Below are 19,648 nucleotides of genomic sequence, written 5' to 3' on the forward strand. Positions count from 1 at the left end.
ACAACATGATTCTTATACTTTGGGACTTTTACCAATCTCATAAATATTCAGTGTAGTTTCTTTCTTTTTTACATTGTGATTTTAATTTGCATTTCTCCTCCGACAACACCTACACCCCACAAGGGCGGACATGTTGTCCCTTTTGGCCAGCGTCCATTCTCTACTGTCCAGAGGCACTTAGAGGAACTTAGTAAATATTAATGAAATAAAGTTACAGATGAAGTGGAATTTCTCTTCTTATGTTTATAAGCTGTTTCTATTCCCTTTTCATCAACTACATGTTCAATCTTTTACCTTTTTTCTCTGTTGTTAGTCCTTTTCTTATCAATTTGTGGGTGCTTTTTTATACAGGAATATTAGGTCTTTATTTGTAACATGAGTTGCAACTACCTTCCCTAATTGACTCTTTAGATCTGGGTGTTTTCCAAGAATAATGTTACGTGTTTTAATCTGTCAAAGTTTGTTGACTTAATGCAAGCCTTGCCCTACCAAGACGCAGCTCAAGGTGGTTTTAAATGGCCACAGTATTATTTCCTAAAAAAAAAAGGTATCCGAGGTCTGTAAGAAGTCTAGCCATCGTTAATATAACAAGAACAGCTCAGTTTGTTCAACATCAACATAACCTGGCAAGGAGAGAAGATTGGAATGCACATGTGTGAACAATGACAACTTCTCTGTACTAGTCAGTGTGGGCGGTAGACACAGTTGAGTGGGCATGTGTACTGTTTGGCCATCGCATTCAAAATGACTGAGCAAGTAGAGTTACATATCTGCACCAAATTTTGTGTTAAGCTTGAACATTCCATTGCGGAAACTATTCGGATGATTCAGAAGGCCACGGTTATGGGCAACTGGTGATCAGCAGCTTCATCACAACAATGCACCTGCTCATGTACCACGTCTCGTGCAGTTTTTTGGACAAACATCAAATCACCCAGGTGACTCAGCCCCCTTACAGCCCAGATTTGGTGCCCTGACACTTCTGGCTTTTCCCAAAACTAAAATCACTTTTGAAAGGGAGATTTCAGACTGCTGATGAGATTCAGGAAAATACAACAGAGCAGCTGATGACGATTGGGAGAACTGTGTGGAGTCCCAAGGTGCCTACTTTGAAGGGGACTGAGGCGTCATTGTCCTTTTACAATGTTTTTTGTATCTTGTATCTTCTTCAATAAATGTCTCCACTTTTTATAGTTACATGGCTGGATACTTTCCAGACAGACCTCATCTATATTTACATACTCGAGAAGAAGCTAGAAAGAAAATACCTACCTCGTAACCATACTGAAGAACAGAAGAGGCTAGGCACGCTCCCAGAATGTTGCCCACTGAAGCACAGGCGCTCCAGAGACCAAACACAACTCCTCGCCTAAGACCAAGAACAGTGGAGAACAGAAGACAAGAATGTAAGATGGGATTCGATTTGCGGTTCAAATACAAAACAGCCAAAACAATAAACGTTCACACTAGAGAAGCAACATTCTATTTTAAGACTTTTTAAGTACACCCAAATGGCAAAACATCAGGCCTCTTCAAACTCTAAGATTTTATTATACTAAAGTTTAATTTGGGTCTCACTGAAAGAAACTATTGAGAGAATTTAAAAAGACAAGCCACAGATAGGAGAAAACAGTGTATATCACTTATCTCATAAGATTGTATCTGGAATATAAAGAAATCTCAAAACTCAGTAATAGGAAAACAGACAAAGCAATTAAAATGTTCAAGAGTACAAATCTAGCCCTGGCCGGTGTGGCTCAGTGGATTGAGTGCCGGCCTGGGAAACAAAGGGTCGCTGGTTTGATTCCCAGTCAGGGCACATGCCTGGGTTGCAGGCCAGGTCCCCAGTAGGGGAGTGAGCAAGAGGCAACCACACATTGATGCTTCTGTCCCTCCCTTTCTTACTCCCTTTCCCCTGTCTAAAAACAAATAAATAAAATCTTTAGAAAAAAAAGAGTACAAATCTACAATCATCTCAATATAAAAAATTCTGAAAAGGGGGCAAAAGATTTCAATATACTTCTGATATAAAAAATATGATGCAAATAAGCACATGAAAAGATGCTCAACATCATCAGACATTAGGGAAATGCAAATTAAAACCGCAATGAGGTATCACTGTGTGACTAGAGAACAGCTAAAATCAAAACAGACCAAGCATACCAAGCGCTGGCAAAGGTAAACAGAAACTAGAACCCTTTACACTCTGTTGGTAGAAATGTAAAATGGTGCAACCATGTGGAAGAGACTGCCAATTTCTTAAAAAGATATAAACACATCTACCATATGATCCAGCCATTCTCTTCCAGGGCATTTATCCACGGGAAATGAAAGCCTATGTCTACATAAGGATCTGCACACAAATGTTCTCGGTAACTTCATTTGTAACGGCCAAAACTGCAAACAACCCAAATGCGCACCCACAGATGGACAGATCAGCGAACTGCGGTACACCGAATCACGTTCAGCTGTGAAAAGGATGGGCTATCAATACACAACGTGAACGAGTCTCCGACACGCTGAGTGAAAGAGGACAGACGAGAGAGTGCACACTGCATGATTCCACTTAGGTACAACCTTAGGAAGTTCTAAGTAGCATAAAGTGACAGGAAGCAGATCAGCAGGTGTCCTGAGATGGCAGTGGGCGGGAGAGGGGTGTGTTGGGAGGGGTGGGGGGAGGAATTGCCAAGGAGCATAAGGAAACTTTTGGGGGTGAGGGATTGTCCATTATCTTCACCGTGATGATGGTTTTAAGGGTGTATTCTTGCCCAAACCCATCAAATGGTACAGTTTAAATATGTGCGGCTTACTGTATACCTCAATATGCCATTTTTAACATGATGGGTAGAAGTGCCTGGTGGAAGGAAAACTAGCTTTTACAACAGTCTTGGAGAAAAAATGATTAGCTCTGAACACCAGCAATGGCAGTAAGGCTGGTGGAAGAAAAAGTGTTTATGAAAAGTTAATTTGTTCAAAGTTCACATTTGCATTTTATCTATTTGATACATATTATTACCACACTGTGTAAGATTATCTAGCTCTTTAGCCCTGACTGGTTGCAGGCCAGGCCCACGCAAGAGGCGATCAATTGATGTTTCTCTCACACATCGATGTTTCCCTCCCTCTTTCTCCCCCGTCCTTCCCCCTCTCTAAAAATAAATAAATAAAATCTTTAAAAAATATATTATCAGGCTCTTTAAACATTTTTATAACCGGTGCTGCCCAAGTGTTCGAATTCATGTTACCAAGCCTCAATTTGTTTTAACAAACTCTGACCTGACAACCAGGAAAAGGGGCCTGACTCAACCAAGGTCACAGCTTTTCGGGAGGATGTCTTCACTGCTCACTGTGTTCCCCTGAGCCCCAGCTTTTGCACCTGGAAAATGACCAATTTGAACGTGGTCATTCCTATATTCTTCCCCAGTGCTAAGATGCCCAGATCCTCTAAAATATATCAGATCTGCCAAGAGGGTTCTGGAAGAAAGAGTCAGAAAGCCAGGCTCTGAGTACCCCTTGCGGGCCAAAGGCATGCTTTAACAAGAACTGGCTGAAAACAACTGTGATCTTAAGCTGTCGCCGTCTTACTGGTACTCTGCGGTTTATTGTTGTTTCACTGTGTCTCAGGCAGTGCATCCTCAACTTCACTCACCAGTGTTACTTGTTTAAAAACAGTCTTACTTTCCAAAGCAAACTGTGATGGCTTTCCTACATGTTTTGTTTCTTCCTGACTGATCCACAGAAGTAACAAGGGGCCAGCCTGTCCTGTCACTGCTGTCAAATACCCAGTGTCATCCAATTTATAAAAACTCAGATGAAAATGATCTCAAAATGACACACATCGAAGTAATTATCTTTGAGTGACAGGCTTTCAGGTGGTTTTGCCTTTATTTCTATTTGCTCATTTATGTTACCTGGTTTGTCTCCAATAAACAAGTAACCTTTATATAATTCTCAAAAACCATGATTGGAAAAAAATTACCCTAAAAATCTTAATTAAAAAAAAACAGCACATGAGCAGACACCACCACCCACTCCCAAAGAAAACCAAAGTATGATGGGGAACAAGCGCCTCCCAAAATCGATTCTGTTAAACCAGTGCTGCCAGGGTTAGAATGGGGCAGCAATCACGGGCGCACTGAACACAACCAGAGCATTCTCAGTGAGTGAGTGGTGCTTCCTGCGACAAGACGTGCTACAGGTGAACTCGCACGCCGTTGCAGACCCTGCAAGCACCATTACCCCACCACCACCCCACTGTGACACCGGGGAAGCTGGGAAGCGAGAGGAGTCCTCAAGCACGCACTGATCGCTGCACAGGGTGGATGTCTGGTGCATCCGCTGGCCCCAACGGATGTGCAGACAAAAAAGATAGAGCCATCGAGAAAATAAATGTGTATCTCACAACACATAAATATTTATCTACAAAAGATGGTAATAATTCAAATTAGTAATATTCCTGAAACTGGAGTATCACAAGTAATGATAAACAAAGCCAACTCTCTGGGTATCTCAACTTACTTCCATCCTGTGAACTAAAGTATGGCTCTTCTTCCTGGCGGTCTAGAAGACCTCGGCCACACTGCACGCACAAACTCGAATACAATCTAACAATTACTTAAAGGCTTAGGGGAAACGCCCCCAAGTCTGGCATTCTCCATCCGCATCTTATTGGAGCCTTTGCTACGTGACGTTAGGCAAGTCCCATGGACTGCTTTTGGCCCCAGTTTCTTTGCCTTTACTGGAAGAAGGCTAAAGAAGATCAGCGAGTCTCAAAAAGGGGAAAGAAAGGCAAAACCCTCAGAAAATACACGCTGGGACGGCACCTGAGATATTCATGTTCTCTAAAGGGAAGATTACAGAAAAAAACTGAGACGCACTGCCTTAGCCACTCAAAATCTGACTACAGCCGAGAGTGTGGGCCAGATCTTCACTAAGGTCCACACCGCGCCCAACGCACTCTGACGTGAAACCTCTCCATAAGCTACTTCAGCTTTCTAAAATGAAGGATGTGGGTGGTGTGGGAGGGATCCAGTTAACTGACAAGTCTGAATAATCCAGTGTTAAAACCATCTGAAGAGAGAAATGAAAGAGGAAGGAGGCGGCATACCCAGCTTTCCCAAACCAGTTGCCCATGACGGCGACCACACAGGGCCACCCCGTGGACTGCAGCAGGCCATTCACAATCCACAGGCAGCAGTACAGCCACTTGTTGTAGAAGTGCAGCCATTCCGTGACAGTGCCAAAGACAAACACCTTAGAGAAGGGGAGAAAGGGGGACATGTAACATCTGTACGGACACGTGGACGCACTCAACTGCCAAGCACTTATGTCTCTGCGTGAAGAGACCACAGGAAGGAGACATGCAACATCTACACCTACAAGACATGTGGCCAACTCTTGGGACGCTCCTGCTCCAGGCAGCACTGAGTGAGAGAGACAGCCACTGAACCGCCACTGGCCGAAGACGCCAGAAAGCATAAAACTTATCAGCAATCACCCCTCCAACTCGTGTCTTCTACTCTAAAAAGTTAAGTCTTCATTGTTTGGCCTCCCTTCATACCTACAGTTGACCCGTGAACAGCAGCAGGCTAGAGGTGCTGACCCCGGGCAGTCAGAAATCCATGTATAGCTTTTCACTGCCCCCAAACCTAACTTCTAACAGCCCAGTGCTGGCTGGAAGCCTTACTGATAATATAAACAGTCGATTAATGCACACTTTGTATGTCTGTGTGTTATATGCTATATTCTTACAATAAAGCAAGCTAGAAAAAAATGTTACTAAGAAAACCATAAGAGGAAATATATTTATAATACCTATTGAAAAAAATCCCATATAAGTGGACCCATGCAGCTCACAGCCGTGTTACCCAAGGGCTGCCTGTATTTCCATCTCCCCTTCCTCGGGCCTGTGTCTGTGGAGGACTGTGATGGGGGCCGAGTTCATGCGGGTGATTTAGGTCAGAACCATGCCAGGCACGTCCAGGGGACTGGGAAGCACCGGCTATTATTACCCCTGCTGCTGCTAAGCCAATCAGAGTAACGAGGGACAGGCTCCACAATTTAGTAGCTTTCGTGTAACTGCTTTTTCCAGGCAGTTTGCTTGAGTGAACATTTCATTTGTGGCTGAGGTCTCTTTGGGGAATACTTGGCATGGGTACATACAATACTGTATGATTCCAGTTACATGACATTCTGAAATGAGCAAAACTATGAAGTACAGAGAAATGGTCAGGAGAAGAGAGGTGGTAGTTACGTGTCTACTCGTCAAAATTCAGGTCTATACACCAAAAAGGGTGTGTTTATGGACGTATCTCAATTTCTTTAAAAAACTGTTTAAGTATGTTTTAAAAAAGGTTTTCAAACAGTATGTATATACATGTGGGTGAGCAGCTTGTGAATAAAGTGGTTCAATCTCTAAAATTTTAAAGGAAAAAATGGCAGACTTTGAAAAACAACAATAAAATAAGAGGCTAACCAAACTCCACACCTGCATTCAATCAACAAAAATCTCTCACCCGATCCTCACAAGCAAATAAAGATGACTCAGATACGGATCTCACCCACGCACTGCGCCAGGCGCTGTTCCGAACACCTCGCACGCAGTAACCTGCCTGACCCTCATGACAGCCCTGGGCGGGGGGGATTCAGATGAGGAAGCCGAAGCACAGAGAAGTTGCAGAGGGGAGACTGAAACCAGGCGGTGTGTCTCAAGAAGTCTGCGATCTCAGCCACTGTGCCCCGGGCTCCCAGGGAAAGCAAGACTGACAGAGATATGAGTAGGCTAGGCCAGAGACATGATTCATGTCTTCAAAGAAGTACAGGCATGCAGCTGAAAAGAGGGAACAGTGACTTCTCGGAGGGGTGTCGGTGAAGTAAGGCACTATGAAGGAAGTGTCATTTGGCCAGGGCTTCAAGGAGAAGCTGAGCGAAGCTATGGAGAGCTGAAAAGGGGGCCACGCGAGGCAAGACGAGCAGCAGAAACAACAGCAAGTGAGGCAGAAGGGAGCCGGGAATGCTAGGGCCACGGAAAGTAGTTTGACCGAGCAGAGCGGTGACGCACAGAGACGGACGCCCCTGGAGAAGCGGGTTGGGACCAGGTTCTGGAGAGCACTGACCACCACGCTATGTATGAGCTGCCTTTGTTGGTGACTGAGAGGCAAGGAAGGGACATGATCCAAATCATACTTTTAAAAGACTCCCCTAACTGAAAAGGTGGGCAGGGGATTCAAAAACTGAAGATTAATTCTACTATTGTCTTCTATATACAGAAGTAGGGGGGACCGCTTGGATTCTAAAATACCTGACAAAAATCACAATCATCATCATCATCATCATTTTTTAAAAACTTTCAAACTTACCACTAATGCAGAGGAGCACATGCCAAAAGACAGAACACATCGTAAATTAAGCCGATCCCCAACAATACCGCTGATGAAAAGGCCCTAAAAACAAAGCATTTAATTTTACAGCCCTGAATAGCAACAGACGGGGAAAAAGAGGCATTGCAAACCAATGAGGCAGGCAATATACTGAGATTGCTTTGAATCAAATCTCATTTTCATGCCTAGACAAGCTGTCTGTATCGTTTCACAAATGTTTCATGAACCGACGCCAGGGCTTCTGCACACCTCATGCACTGAGACACCCTCACTCAGGGCAAACTTAGGTTCTACTTGATCCTCTAACTGCCTAAAAGGAGACTGGAAAAAAAAAACCCAAGAATTATTCCAATAAAACAAGAACATAAATACATTTCATTTTCTAGAATAGATTAACTCCTAAACATCAGTCATCTGCTTTCCCCAAGGGATTCCTCTTAGCTACTTGCATTCTGAATGAAGATGTGTTCCAGCTCGCCCTGCAGAACAGAAGCTTCTAGAGCACAGGTGCTGCCTGTTTCATGTGACTCTTGGGCTTCATGACATCACAGGGCAGGGAGCCGAGGGAGGCAGAGGCAATAATTAGTTGAACTTAAGTACAAATGCTCTGCCTTCTGCTCTCCTCCCACAGAGCAGCGGCAATTAAAATGCTCAGACCATGGCAGCGAGCAGACTAAAGAGCTAAGGGCAACACGCTTAGGTTTCTTCCATAAACATGTAAAATGTATGACAGTCCTTACTAAAAGCCTAAATTCTGATGTAAGTTTTTCTAATACACTATCCATGCCAGAGAAAATTTAGATGATAAATGTCACAATAACCATTACTCCCTCATTATCGACAAGCTTTCACTACCTCAGAAGAGGCACCTGCAAGCGATGGAGGAGAGAGAGTTCACGTTCTACAACTGCTGCTCACATGGTCTTCTGCTACAGATCATATAAAGGGGGGAGGAAAATGTCTCAGTTGTGCTTTGGGTCCAGGAGTCAGTTTATTCTGTGCTGCTCCAACTGCCTGCACAACACCCCGAAGTCAGAGAAGACGATGCAGCTCCACATGGAGAACCGCCATCAGCGGCTGACCCCAGCACTACATTTCACTCCTAAGCCTGTTGGACCCCAAAGACAGGTACCATCATCCAGCTCCACAGATGAGGAAACTGAATGTCAAAAAAAGGGAAACACAGCTCGTTGGCGGTGGTAGAACTGGTTTTTCCACTAGGCCCCACTGCTTCTTAAATTAGTTCATAAAAGCTGCGGACAACTCGAGACGACCACATGCTGGTATTTGGAACTGAAAACGCCCAGGATCTAAGATCTGTTCCAACTTTTTCTGTAACTTTCCTCTTTGAAGAAAAAAATATTCTCCTAATCGCCCAAATAAACACTGAGAGATTACTTTGGGACTTTCACCCAGTGTTCCACATCACCTGGACGTTCAAGTGTAAAAGGCTTTTGTTATCACTGGACACATTTAGAAGACAGGGAATAAGATGCTGGAGAGAAAAGGTCAGACTGCCTCCACAGTGCCAAGTCCCAGCTGCTGCCACCACTAGCTCCCGGCTCTCACTCGGCAGCCACCACAGGCGTTCCCCACAGGCAGACACTCCAGCTGCCCAGTCCGAGAAAACGGGCTCCAACAGAATCAGCCCAGCCATCCTGGCCTGGCTCCCAGGGCTCCACCTTCTCAATGTTCCCGCTCCTGCCCCGCTCCGTCCCAGTCATCTTCCCACCTCTGAACACTGGAACCCACAGCTCTGTCCCCGCCTCCTGCCCAGTCCTCATCTTCCCACCTCTAAATGCTGGGAACCCCCAACTCCATCTTCACACTTCTTCTCTACCCCCAACTCTCTTGATGATTTCACCCAGTCTCATAATCTTAAAAATCAGGTACATGCAAAGGACTCTGAAATGTGTACCTCCAGCCTAAACATCTAGGCCCACTGACCTCACTTCCCCACTTCAGGTCAAATGCCCCCTTACTGGAGAGGCTTCCCCAGCCACCGTACTTAAATTATACACCTCCCGAGCTCTCTATTCCCCTTTCCCTGCTTTAGTTGTCTCTGCCGCACTCGCCACCTTTAAACATACTTTATAATTTACTTATTTATTGTATTTTGGTACTGTTTGTCTCTCAGCTCCAACTCCCAGCATATATGCTTTACAACGGTAGGGACCTTTCCTGTGCTGTCCACTGATAAATTCTCACTGACTGGAAAAGCATCTGGCACATGCTAGGTGCTCACCAAGTGCTTGTCTAATGGATGAATGGACGAGGACACCAAATACACACTTCAGCCAATACTGATCTCTCCTTGGTCAGCAAATTCAAAATCTCTTACAAACTTTGGGAGTTTCACATCTTTTTTTACACCTTTTACATCTTTCTTTAAAAACCCTGGAATTCTAAAACTCACCACGGCATAGGAGAAGAGGAAAAGAGTATCCAGTGTTCCGAGGAAAAGAGTGGCTTCCTCCGCGCTGGGAAACAAACGGTTGCCGCTCCAGATCTGCAGAAACACACGCGAACCTGTCAGTCCCCGAGCATCGGCTCGCGCTCGCGTCTGTCAAGCACCTTCACGTGCAACCCCCGCCCCTCTCACAGAAGCCCGGTGATGCTGAAACAGGTCCTGCACAGACAGGAAGCACATACACACAGTCAGAACTACTCACACAGCACAGCAGCCCCCCTACCCCCCATCCACGGTTAAAACCACTCACATAACACAGCAGCCCCCCTTATCCAAGGTTTGCTTTCCACAGTTTCAGTTACCTGAGGTCAACAGAGGTCCAAAATATTACAGTATTTTGAGGGAGAAGGAAAGGCAGAAGGAATGCATGTGCAAGCATGAGTAGTGGGAGGAAGGGAGGGAAAGAAAAAGAGACCACATTCACATAATTTTTAAAAAAATTATAGCTTATTAGTTTTTTTTAAGATTTTATTTATTAAAAAAAAGATTCTATTTATTTATAAAGAGAGGGGAAGGGAGGAAGAGAGGGAGAGAAACATCAATGTGTGGCTGCCTCTCCAGCGCTCCCTACCGCGGACCTGGCCTGCAACCCAGGCACGTGCCCTGCCTGGGAATCAAACTGACGACCTTTTGCCTTGCAGGCCAGCACTCAATTCACTGAGCCACTCCAGCCAGGGCTCACGTAACTTTTATCACGGTACATTGTTATAATTGTTCTACTTTATAATTAGCTATTGCTGTTAATCTGTTACTGTGCCTAATTTCTAAATTACTCTTTATTAGAGGTACGTATATGTAGGAAAAAGTACTGAATACACAGGGTTTGGTACTACCCACAGTTTCAGGCATCCACTGGGGTCTTGGAACGCACCCCCCGGAGATGAGGGAACTGCTGTACTGAAAGCCATTTTCTTTCTCCCTTTAACTTTTCCATCAGTGCTGCACAAGCTGCACAGGGGGAAACTGCGTGCTTCGAGCAGTCACACCCATCGGTGCTGTGTCAATCACTGTGTTCTTTGCTGCTGCACTCCCAGTAAAAAAAGAAGAGTCAACTTCACTTCAGAATGTCCCTGATGAAGCAGTAAAAATTATCCATTGTATCGAATCTGGCCCGAGTAAACCTCCTTTTACTGCGCTGTGACGAAGTGGAAGATGCGCACCAGCGCTCCGCACACCAAAGCAGAGGGCTGTCCTGGGGGAGCGTCTGTGCGGCTGTGTGAGCGTGCGGGATGTCAATTCTACTTGAAAGAACGACTGACAGACACGGTGCCCAGCTCTGAGTATTTGGGTATCTGAGAGATGTGAGTATCTGGCAGACATTTCCTCAAAAAAGAATGAAACCAGCCTGTCACTTTAAGATTCATTTGAAGTACAAGATAGACAAATAGATCTTAATGTAGGGTTCTAAAAAGTTAATTGATACAATTTTGGATTCCACATTGCAACTACCCTTTAAGAAATTGTCACTTGTCAAATTCTGGTGTAGTTATCAAAGACAAATACCTACAATTAACTGAAAAGGCTGTTAAAATACTTCCCTCTTTTCCACCATGTATCTGTGGAAGCCAAACTCTCTTTGGAGGCTTGAAAGGATCACACTGCAAGAGACTGAATTCAGAAGCAGACATGAAAACCCACTGTCTTCTACCCAGCCAGACATGAAGAGATTTGTGAAAATGTGTCAATCAATGCCATTCTCCTCATTAAGTGATTTTTTTGTCTTAAAAAAACTCGTTTTTCATAAAATGTCATTCATGTTAACATGTTTTAGGTTTATTTATTCATCTGAAAATAACTTTAAAAAGTAATGTATTTTTTCAATTTCTCAGTTTTAATTTCTAGAACAGTAAATACCTATAAATATAAACCACATAACCAAAAAGTCCACGAACTGCTAAACTAGATGATTTCTGAGATGGTAAAAAAAGGTAAATTTTCACTTAAGAATAATAAGAAGAACCCTGGCTGGTGTGGCTTAGTGGATTGAGCACTGGCCTGTAAACCAAAAGGTCCCCGGTTTGATTCCCAATCAAGGCACATGCCTGGGGTTGCAGGCCAGGTCCCCAGTTGGGGGGCATGCAAGAGGTAACAATCAGTTTCTCTCCCTCTCTTTATCCCTCACTTCCCTTCTCTCTGAAAATAAATAAAATCTTTTTTAAAAGAATAGTAAAAAGAAAAATCACAACAAGCAATTAAAAATACATGTATGTTTAAAAGAAAGTAAAATCCCAAATTGTGAGAGAATAAATACATGTGATTCTGAACTACTGGGGCTCATGTCTGGGGGCTCACCACCAGTCTGTTAACTTGGACAGACCTCAGGCGCTGCTTCATGACGGATAAGAAAGCAGCTCACACAGCTGGATGGGTCAGGGTTTCTGCGTGCCAAGTGGGGCTCTAAATGTCTCCAGTTGGGTATTCCGCCACATTTCCCCTCTAACCACAACCTCTGACCCCTGATGTCCTCTGGGCTCAAATGGACCCAGGATTAAGCCCCGTTGGGCACACACCCTTGTGACCTAGAGTCCTGGGGCCTCAAGCAGCTGCTGCCAGTTGAGGGTTTTTCTTTCCTTTGCAAGAAGCCACCAAACTCCTGCAGGTGTAGCTTTCCCAGGAACTGACAGGTGGCAAACAGCTTTTTTCTGCTTCACTGCCCGGATTCAGCTGAAATACACTTCTGCCTGCCTACTTTAGCAAGTGTAAACCAACAGAACCAAAAACTAAAAACAAAGTAGGCCTAACAAAAAAGGTTCAGGAAATAGGTTAACGGCAAAAAGCCTATGAAGAAAGTCTATCAATAATACAGCCCAGATCAGGACGAGTCTACCAGCAGGTGAGAAACAGTCCAAGTGCACACAGTGACTGCCCAATATTTAATGAAAGTCATCGACAAAAGAGACTTTAAGCGTCCCAGCTGGCCTGCAAGTATGCACAACGACCACAGGAATGGGCCTGCCCATATGCATGCAGGGTTTTCCAGAGCTGTGGGGGCAGGGGCTTTACTAACCACTACAACTGCTGTTTCCTGGAAGCATGACATTGTGGGCACATTTGAAAAGGTCACAGTGAGAATGTTTGTCCCCGAGGGCTGTGCGCAGAGGTACAGGAACTACAGACATGGAACAGCTTGCTGGTGCGCAGAGGGTGAGCTCAGGTGACGTGGCTGGGGGCTGCTCTCCATCTGGGGTGACAGGCGGAGGGAGAGGAGCTGCGGGCGAGGCTGAGACAGGTGCTGAGCACGCCCTGAGCCCTGCTTTGCTTCCCTCTCCTAGAGAGAACATTAGACTCTCTTACGCCATTCTCAGGGCAGGACTGTACTGTCCAGAGAGGTAAGACTTTTTAATAGAATAAATTTTTGTTTGTAATTTTCAGCAAAGTTGTCCTCAAATAGTAGATTTAACCATTACGTCTTTATTATCTATAAACATAGATTTCATGCTATTCCCACTTAATACTCCAATGTTTTCCACATCAGTGGGATCCATTATGAATTCTTAAGGTACAGAGGCTGTGTCTGCTCAATTTTTGTAAAGCACCTAAGATAGCTATGCATAAAAACAAAAACTATAATAAGTACTTTTTGAGGATGCCGCTTAAGGCATTTAAGAAATGTTTACCAACATGTACAAATAAAATACTTTTTAGAGTTCAGACTCATTTTACACATACTTCTGGTACTAAGTACCTTTCCACTTTGGGCAAGCAAGAGAACAGAACAAGCAAGTTCTGTTTGGTTCTAGCTAGAGTGAAGGCGCTACAGACCCAAAAGCACGGGAGGGTGGAGGGCACCTGCTGCCCTAGCCCCTGCACCTCCAGCAGCGGGCTTCAGAAACCAAACCCTGCACCTCCAAGTCTAAAGAAAGTCAGTCAGCACTGCTCTCCTTGAGGGCGAGGGCAGGGGCTGATGTACACAGCTCTCTGGAAAAGTCAGCGCTTGACTCCTATGTAATCCATCCACACTACTTAATCAGAGTTCTAAACCACCGGAATGGTAAAACCTATTTTAGCAGCAGAGTAAGAAAGTAAGTATCTAAGCAGAAAAAATTATTGCAAGTTCAAAACAAGCTCATAAAGTAACATGGTTGCTGGAAGGAAAAGAGTTAACACAGCAGGGCCGAGATTGCTATCCATGAGGACCTACACGCCCTGCAGTCTGCAAACCTGGATCCCGGGAGGTTCCCAAGATTCCCTGCTAGGACTGGGGGCTGTGCCTACACTGTTCAAACAGTGTGGTTTACACTTAATACCTGCTTGCCTTCTGGGGATGTGGAGTTTTCATACGTGCCAGGCAGAGAGTGCCCATGTGACCAGCCCCAATGAAAACCGGGGCACCAAGTCTCTCACCTGTTTCCCCTCTTGTGCTGGAAGCATTAAGCACATCTGTGTGTCTACTGGTTTCCTCCAGCCTCACCCTCTGTGCCTGTCCCTTTGCTGACGCTGCTCCGCACCCTCTCACTGTAATCAGCCACAGCCTGCAGTGCAACTGCACGCTGAGTCCAGTCAGTCCTCCCCGTCAATAACCAACCTGCGGGTGGTCCTGGGGCTCCCCACCCAGTTACCTAAAACACAAAGGTGGCCTCAGCAGTACAACCAGAAATCTAGGGCCTAAACCAAATCCTAGTAGGCTGTATGTTGGTCAGACTGTACCCGAAATACCACAGTTAGTGCTCAGTGTCACTGGACTACAGTTGAGGGAGCCAGGGATGTTGTAGCTAACAAGGAAAGTTCAGGGAGACAGGTTTTCTTCAGCTCTACGGGCCATCGGGCAGTGGGAACACTTAGTATACATGGACAGCAGAACACTGTCAGCTCAACAGAAGAAGGAACTCCCTAATAATGAGAGGTGGGGGAAAAATGTACTTGTCTACCTCAGAACGCAAGAAGTTTCTTCTCCCTACAAGTTTTTAAACAGGAGCTGGACGGTCATCTTTCAAAAGCCACAAAGATTTCACATGGCGCCTGAGCCGTCTAAGGCCAGGCCGTCTGGAAGGTCTGCAATGATCACCGGAGGTACTCGCTGTGCACACAGCACTAGCCAAGCAAGTGTCCGTCGGAAATCTAGCCCTCTGTTGTACTTTTTAAAAAAGATTTTATGTATTTATTTTTAGAGAGAAGGAGAGGGAGGGAGAAAGAGAGGGAAAGAAACGTCAGCATGTGGTTGCCTCTTGCACACCCCATCCTGGGGACCTGGCCTGCAACCCACGCGTGTGTCCCAACTGGGAATTGAATCTGCGACCCTTTGGTTTACATGCCAGCACTCAATCCACTGAGCCACACCAGCCAGGGCAAGCCCTCTGTTCTTAACATCTTTCCTCTTAAAAGTTCCTGATAAGTTAAATTCAAGAGAAATTATTCAGGAGCATCTCCACTAGAATGCTCCATGAGGACAGGCTCTTTTTTTCCCTTAGTCCTCTAGGCTTTAATCTTTGTATCCCAGTGCCTAGAACAGACCCACAATAAGCAACTGACTGAATAACTTATTTATATCTTGGGGACAGAGTCATATAACCTTCAAATCTCTGTCAACTTTAAATTGGTCCAAATTTTGCCCTGGCTGGTGTGGCTCAGCAGTCTGAACACTGGCCTGCAAATGAAAGGGTTGTTGGTTCAATTCCCAGTCAGGGCACATGCCTGGGTTGTAGGCCAGTTCCCCAGTAGGGGGTGCATGAGAGGCAACCACACATTAATGTTTCTCTCCCTCCCTTTCTCCTTTCTTTCCCCTCTCTCTAAAAATACATACAAACATACAAATAAAATAAATTGGTCCAAATTTTGATAGGTGGAAAGAAGGTGAAAGAACATACAAAATAACATGAGCAAAATCTCCAAGGCAGAAATGAGCACAGTACTTGTGAAACTCAATGCAGAAACAGCTAGCCAGATTGTGTGATTTCAGAACAGTGAGAAATAAGCTGGTTGGAATGGTACTGAATCTGGGAAAGCTAAGAAATTGGGCAGAAGAGTTTGGATTTTATGCCATAGGAAACAGTAAGCCATTTCAGAGTCCTAACCGAGTGAATGAAACAAAATAGAAGAACTTAAGAAGAATCCAGAGGTGGGCACGGTTCCCTTCTTAGATCCTTCCCGGCACTTGGTTCTGCTTACCTCTACAGGCTCAACAGATCTGTTAAAAGCAGTTGGGGTCCACTGCTTCGAGATGCTGACTTTGACATTGCTAAATGTTTTCCTTGATGCATGGAGCAACGAATAACTACAAAAGAGAAGAAGTACAGCTGAATTCATAGTAAAGAAAATGGCATTCAATAATATCACAGATATATTCCTACTTGTTTTATTCAAACTTAGAATTCTTCTCCTTAAAAAGAGAGAGAGAAAATACTGCTTTATAAGGACTACCAACTGAAACAGTCTCTGCTAAGCAAGAGAAATAAATAACTAATCTTCAACATGAGCCCCCAAATTCAATCTTAATTTATCCCTGGACCTAGAAGGTAGAGATGTGACTCATCCCAACCCACTTTAAATTATGGTTTCAGTTCTGTAAAAAAAATTTAAGTCTTTAGCAAACAGTGGCTGGTCACTGCACTAGCCATTCAGTAGCTTTTCCATTGGCTCCTGACTTACCCTCATACTGCTGCTTTCCCCCACCCCACATGGATGGATAATCCCAAACCTAGCATCCAAAACTGCCTATCAACTCTTACAAAATTACAGAACCATCTTCCTGATTTCTACCTCAAAATAAAGCAAACAAAACTATCATCCTCATTTTTGGTATCTTCAATAAAGAAGAAAATCTATTCAGAAGAAATAATCAAAATAGCTGAGTCACAAGGTTATGAGTAACATGCCCCTAACACCAAAAGGCCACTGAGGCCACTGACTCATAAACAGGAACAATTCTTTAGTCATGCTGGCTGGTCAGGGATCTCCCCTGAGTGGCCAGAGCTCCTCACAACTGTCTCTCACCACTCTTACTGCTCAAGGAGGCAAAGGGCAGTCCCTGAATATGCTCTTTGTTCTCAAGCTCCCAGTTTTAACAAATAAAGGACTTTATATTAGATCAGGGCTTCTCAACCACAGAACCACTGACATTTTGAGTCCCCCAAATCATCTATTGTCTTGTGCATTGCAGGATGTTTAGCAGCATCCCTGGTCTCTGCCCACAAGATACAAGAAGCATGACAACCGACAGTGTCTCCAGACAGTGCCAAATACGGGCAAAACAGCCCCCAAGAACTACTGTGTTGGAGCTGTGGAAAAGTACAAGACGAGTAACTAGTCTGTTTCATTGTAAGCCCACCAACCCCTGCTACTAGTGAGTATCTCCCTTCGAGGAAGAGCAGAGCTGCAGCAACCCGCTCACCTGAAGAAGGTGAGCAGGAACACGACAACATGGTGGTGGCTGAGCCGGGACAGGAGAGTGCCTCTGTGAAAGAGGTCTGGCCAGGCCATGTTCTCCCCAGGTTCCTTCTAGCCTTTGACCTTCAAGTCTGGAGAGTGAATGATTATACCATTTCTTCCTTCTGGAAAGACAAAACACATTATTAACATTAATCAAAACAGGCAGATTATCCAAATTGAATTATTTAGACTTAAAACCAGTCAGCATATAATCAGGCCTTGAAAGAAAAATCACGTGGGCTGGCTGACCCCAGATGGATAATTATATTTTATAGCAGTTAGCTAGTCCTCTTAAAAAAAAAAAAAAAAAAAAAAAGGAATCCTTGACCAAAGAGTACACCCTAACAGAAAGAACTCTCATATAAACGGATTCTTAAAAAATCACTAATTTTAACAGAAAAAAATGAGCAAAGGAAGTGAATAGACAACTCAGAAGAAATGAAACGGCTATTACACTTACCGAATAAAAGTTCCAATCTCACTAGTAAATACGAAATGGTAATGAGGACATGAGAATGTTTGCATAGTGAAAACAGATTGAGACCAAGGCAGCTCAAGGTCCAATGATTTCTGAATTCTCACACGATGCTGATGGAAGTGAAAATTAGTACAGTATTACAGGAAGACAATCCAGCCAGGTTCATCAAAGAGCCTTGGACACAAAAATTTAATTTCCAGGGACCTATTCCTAAAGAAATACAAGATGCACTTAGGTCTAATAAACAAAGTTACTTTTCACGAAGTGTCAAAGGAACTTTTTTATTGTAAAGAAATGAACGCCGTCAAAAAGGAACAGGGGAAAGAGGCAGGGCCACTCCTGTGCCATCTCTCCCCACTACCTGAAAGGAGAAGTCCTCTCTGAGAGCTGCATCCGGGCTCTGACAGCCAAAGGTAATTAAGGAAAAAGTACGCATCTAAACTTAATGTCTCCAGTTATGAGGCTGCAGAAACAACCTCAATATGAAATAAGAGTTGAATGATTAAATTATTACCTATCTATATGGCTGAGTATTTTATAATGATTTAACAACATGAATGAGCCCCATCTGGTGTAGCTCAGTGGACTGAGCGCAGGCCTCCAAACCAAAGGGCCGCTGGTTTGATTCCCAGTCAGGGCACATGCCAGGGTTGCAGGCCAGGTTCCCAGTTTGGGGCATGTGAGAGGCAACCACACACTGATGTTTCTCTCCCTCTCTTTCTCCCTCCCTTCCCCTCTCTCTAAAAATAAATAAATGATAAAATATATATTTTAAAAGATGAATTAACTTTCTAGTAATATGAGAAAATGTCATATAAAAAATGTAGGATATGACATAACTATAATCACCTCTATGTTTACATAGTATTTACAAATAAATAGGGAATATACTAGTTCTCCTTAGGTAGTAGGATTATGGGTAAATTTAATTTTCTATATACTTTTCTAAAAATTCTATGATAAATGTGTATATTACTTTTATAATCGAGAGGGAAACATCACAGCACTGGAAAAGTCCTATAATCGATCTGCACTATGAGGAAAAAATTAAATTAAAGTAACAAAGTGCCTTGTATGGTAAATACACTACGTCAGGGTAGGAGGCAAACTCAAGAGCTCCCAATACTAAAATTAGCGAACCGCAGGGCTCTGCTTCAAGGCCGCACTCTGTGTAACTGCTATTACTCTCCGTTTTCACAGCCACGGCTTGGTAGATGTATCCAAACCCTAAATGCGGAGAGACCCGCCTAGAGGCCATTCTTCATAAACAGTTGTTTCACTTACTGCCTACAAGCCCTTGAACGTCAATCTCTATGAACTGCAGGTGGCCTTCTGCAAAATGGCCTCTCTTCTAACAGTTATGTGACTAAAATAATGTACGCAAGGAATTAAGATAATTACTTTAGCCATTGATCTACACAAGATTAATCCCACATCACCAGAATGTAGCTAACTTCATTTACTCATTCTCCCTGAAATGTTAACAAAATTATGAGCTGGGTAAGACTATAAAATTCCATTTACACAATGTAACAAACTTTCTGTCTGTAATTCCAGGAAGTTATAAAACCGAGAGCTATTAGTGTTACTGCTAAATGTACCTGCATCCCCAAAATTAAACATGAAGTCCAAGTGGAACAACCAGAAGCTTTAACCATTCTTTATAAAGCACAGCTCTTTGAACACATTCACACCTCGAAACGCTGTGCTGAGTACTTCAGGAAAGGCTATGGGTTATGAAATTCCCAGTGATCTACCAGGGAAAACAATCCCAAAAATGTACGTTCCAAGAGATTAGGATTACATCACTTCGGCAATAATGGTTGTGTATTTCAGGGCTGTACAGTTACATTAACAGCTTTAATGGCTAACAAGCTGTTTGAGACAGTCTGAATTTAGTTTCTAAATAAAACACCTTTTTCTTGGCTATAGTGATGGGGGAGAAAAGGCTTAGTA

The 19,648-nt window shown here is 43.9% G+C and overlaps 1 protein-coding gene across 3 annotated transcripts in view; it reads right to left on the bottom strand.

Moving 5' to 3' along the window:
* SLC37A3 (solute carrier family 37 member 3) overlaps positions 1-19,648 on the bottom strand; it is a 45,008-nt gene that overhangs the window by 17,183 nt on the left and 8,177 nt on the right. For all 3 annotated transcript variants that reach the window (XM_053926340.1, XM_053926341.1, XM_045191134.3), the window contains 6 exons: positions 17,177-17,336; positions 15,955-16,060; positions 9,796-9,888; positions 7,359-7,442; positions 5,108-5,253; positions 1,273-1,369 (listed from right to left, as the gene is read on the bottom strand). In XM_053926340.1, coding sequence (XP_053782315.1) covers positions 1,273-1,369; positions 5,108-5,253; positions 7,359-7,442; positions 9,796-9,888; positions 15,955-16,060; positions 17,177-17,265 — 615 coding nt within the window. In that variant the 5' untranslated portion in view covers positions 17,266-17,336. The remainder of the gene's footprint in view (positions 1-1,272; positions 1,370-5,107; positions 5,254-7,358; positions 7,443-9,795; positions 9,889-15,954; positions 16,061-17,176; positions 17,337-19,648) is intronic.

The sequence above is a fragment of the Desmodus rotundus genome, chromosome 6 (assembly GCF_022682495.2).
Source record: "Desmodus rotundus isolate HL8 chromosome 6, HLdesRot8A.1, whole genome shotgun sequence".
Lineage (NCBI taxonomy): Eukaryota > Metazoa > Chordata > Mammalia > Chiroptera > Phyllostomidae > Desmodus > Desmodus rotundus.